The 2,270-nt window shown below is 64.9% G+C and overlaps 1 protein-coding gene across 1 annotated transcript in view; it reads right to left on the minus strand.

Annotated features, from left to right (window-relative positions):
• The window catches only part of LOC103901071 (cadherin EGF LAG seven-pass G-type receptor 2), a gene marked incomplete at its 3' end in the record, with an annotated part of 24,648 nt that overhangs the window by 13,748 nt on the left and 8,630 nt on the right, over positions 1-2,270 (minus strand). The window contains 3 exon segments of the mRNA XM_019472722.1: positions 228-386; positions 1,129-1,209; positions 1,386-1,452. Coding sequence (XP_019328267.1) covers positions 228-386; positions 1,129-1,209; positions 1,386-1,452 — 307 coding nt within the window.

The following is a 2,270-nucleotide window of genomic DNA, read 5'->3' on the forward strand; positions in this document are numbered from 1 at the left end:
TGTTTCCCTTGTATTCCCCCAACAACGGCCGTGTCCAGCGTTGTCTGAGCCCGTTCTTTGTCTGCTCCCGGCAGGGAACGCTGTCTTGTCATGCAGATTTCATTCACCAGCCCCCGCCGATCTCGGGTTGGGGGGGAACCTCCCCGCGGTGAGCCCCCCGCTTGCCGGCAGTTGTCTGGCTTTGATGAACCGGCTCGGCCGGCCCCGAGCGCACTCTTGTCCCCTACCTCATCGTTGCTGATGGGCACCGAGGGGTGGAGGAGGTTCCCGATCTCCCGGAGGCTCTCAAAACGTTCTGCCTCCAGCCTCACGCGCTCGGCGTCGCACTGGAGGATGGCTTCGTCGATGAGGAGACGGACTTTCTTGATCTGGGATACCTGCAGAGCCTGCGCGGGCAGCCGGGTGAGGCGGGGAAGGGAAGAAACTGCCGGGGAGAGGGGGGTGGCCGGCGGGGGCGGGGAAACACGGAAAAACGCGGGCGGCGGGGTGGGGCGGGGAGGGAAGGGAACTGCCGGGGAGAGGGGGCTGGCAGCCGAGCACGGTTAATCACGGACCCTCGCCCGACCGACACGGCTTCCGGAGTGAAACCGTGGACTGAACGCATCGAACAACAGCCCGAGGGGACAAAGGACTGACATAAGTCAGGCTCTGAAAGGGCCCGAGCGAGCTACGGCGTCACACCGCGCCCGGCGGGGACGAGGGGGAGCAAGTCGGCTCCCACGGCGGCAAAAGCCGGCCAGCGCCACGCTCATTAACCATCGCGGTTAACGAACTGGGAAGGGGAACGGGCGGGGAGGAAGGGACTTGCAGGGGACACACAATGACTGAGGCTGCTCAAATCCCCCAGGGAAGCGCAGGACGAGCCCTGTGCTGGTGAGCGGGCCAGGAGCCGCCACGAACCAAGGCTGAAACGGTCTTTAGACGAAGGAGACTGAGCAAGAGCCGGTTATTGCTGCGCGGGACGGGGGGAAATAAGGATCCTCCTGGCAAGGGGGTTCAGGCAGTCCCCCCTCGCTTGGTGCTGGGGTTTTGGGCACCTCACGCCGCCAGCTCGGGCAATTACAGGCGAAGCTCTGGACAAAATGGGTGGGCCAGCAGCACAGTGCGGGGAGACGGGGTCAGACTCACCCCCAGGACGTCGGCCGTGAGCTCGTCGAGGTTCTGTGCGCTCTCCGGTACAGACTCGTCCGTCCCCACTGGCTCTTTTTTCTGCAGCGGGAGGAAAAAGAAACCCCAGCAGGGTTAAAGAGTAAAGCTCCAGGGTAAAAATATTCCTCAACGATGCGAGGGAGAGGCCTGGAGAGCAGAGACCTGGGGGAGATGCCACCAGTTAGTAACATCTCACCAGCGAATCGCTGCCAGGACCGTCGGCCTTCGTGCCTCACCTTCATCTTGTCCCCGATCGTTTTGCTGCACAGGTTCTTCAGCTTGTTCAAGTTATCGGCACGAAACCTGCCTAGAAAGCAGAGGGGAGGGAGCCGTCAGCCAGCCGCATGAGTGGGAGCGGGGCCGGGATCCCTGTCCGGCACCGAGAGGGGCCGCGAAGCCTCAGGCGGGAGCAGGAGAGGGGACGGCAGCTCCAGCGATGCCCGTCACCGCCGGCCCCGGGCGTTTCGGAAGGACAGGGGAGGGTTTGACCGCGTGAGAGCACGGTGTGGGGCTGGCCACGATGCGGGGCAGAGACGTAGGGAGCAGAGGGCTCCCACACAGGGCTGTCATTTGAAAACACCCCAAATGACACCGCACCGGGCGACAGAGACGAGCCACAGCCCCACCAGGACCCCCAGGCTGGGCTGGGGCCACCGAGGGCTGGGCGGACGCAGGGCTCTGGGGCCACAGCGATGAGATTCGGGCTGTTTCGATGAGGGGACCGGGGAGGTCCCCCTTGGTGACGTCAGGGCTGGGAAAGGCAGAGCCCAGGACACAGCCGTCCCCTCCTGGCAGGGCAGCCCGAATCAGAGACACACCAATGCCAGGGATGCGTCACCCCAACAGGGTGACATCCCCATCTGCGGGCAGGATCAGACCCACGGGGCTGAGACGGGGGTGATCCAGAGTCAGGAAAGACAAAGGGTTAAGAGCCAGGGAACAGGGCACAGCAAACATGACCCTGGCAGCCTCCAGCGGACCCCACGGCACCGCGGCACCGGCAGACGCGGGATTGCATCAGCCAGCTGCTCGCCAGCGCATCCTGCCAGCCCTGCGCCTCGCGGTTACGCGCCAGCGCACCCCTCTGCAGCACCCACCGCCGCCGGGACGGGCCGGAGCCC

The sequence above is a fragment of the Aptenodytes forsteri genome, unplaced genomic scaffold (genome assembly GCF_000699145.1).
Source record: "Aptenodytes forsteri isolate BGI_AS27 unplaced genomic scaffold, ASM69914v1 Scaffold213, whole genome shotgun sequence".
In the NCBI taxonomy this organism is placed as follows: domain Eukaryota; kingdom Metazoa; phylum Chordata; class Aves; order Sphenisciformes; family Spheniscidae; genus Aptenodytes; species Aptenodytes forsteri.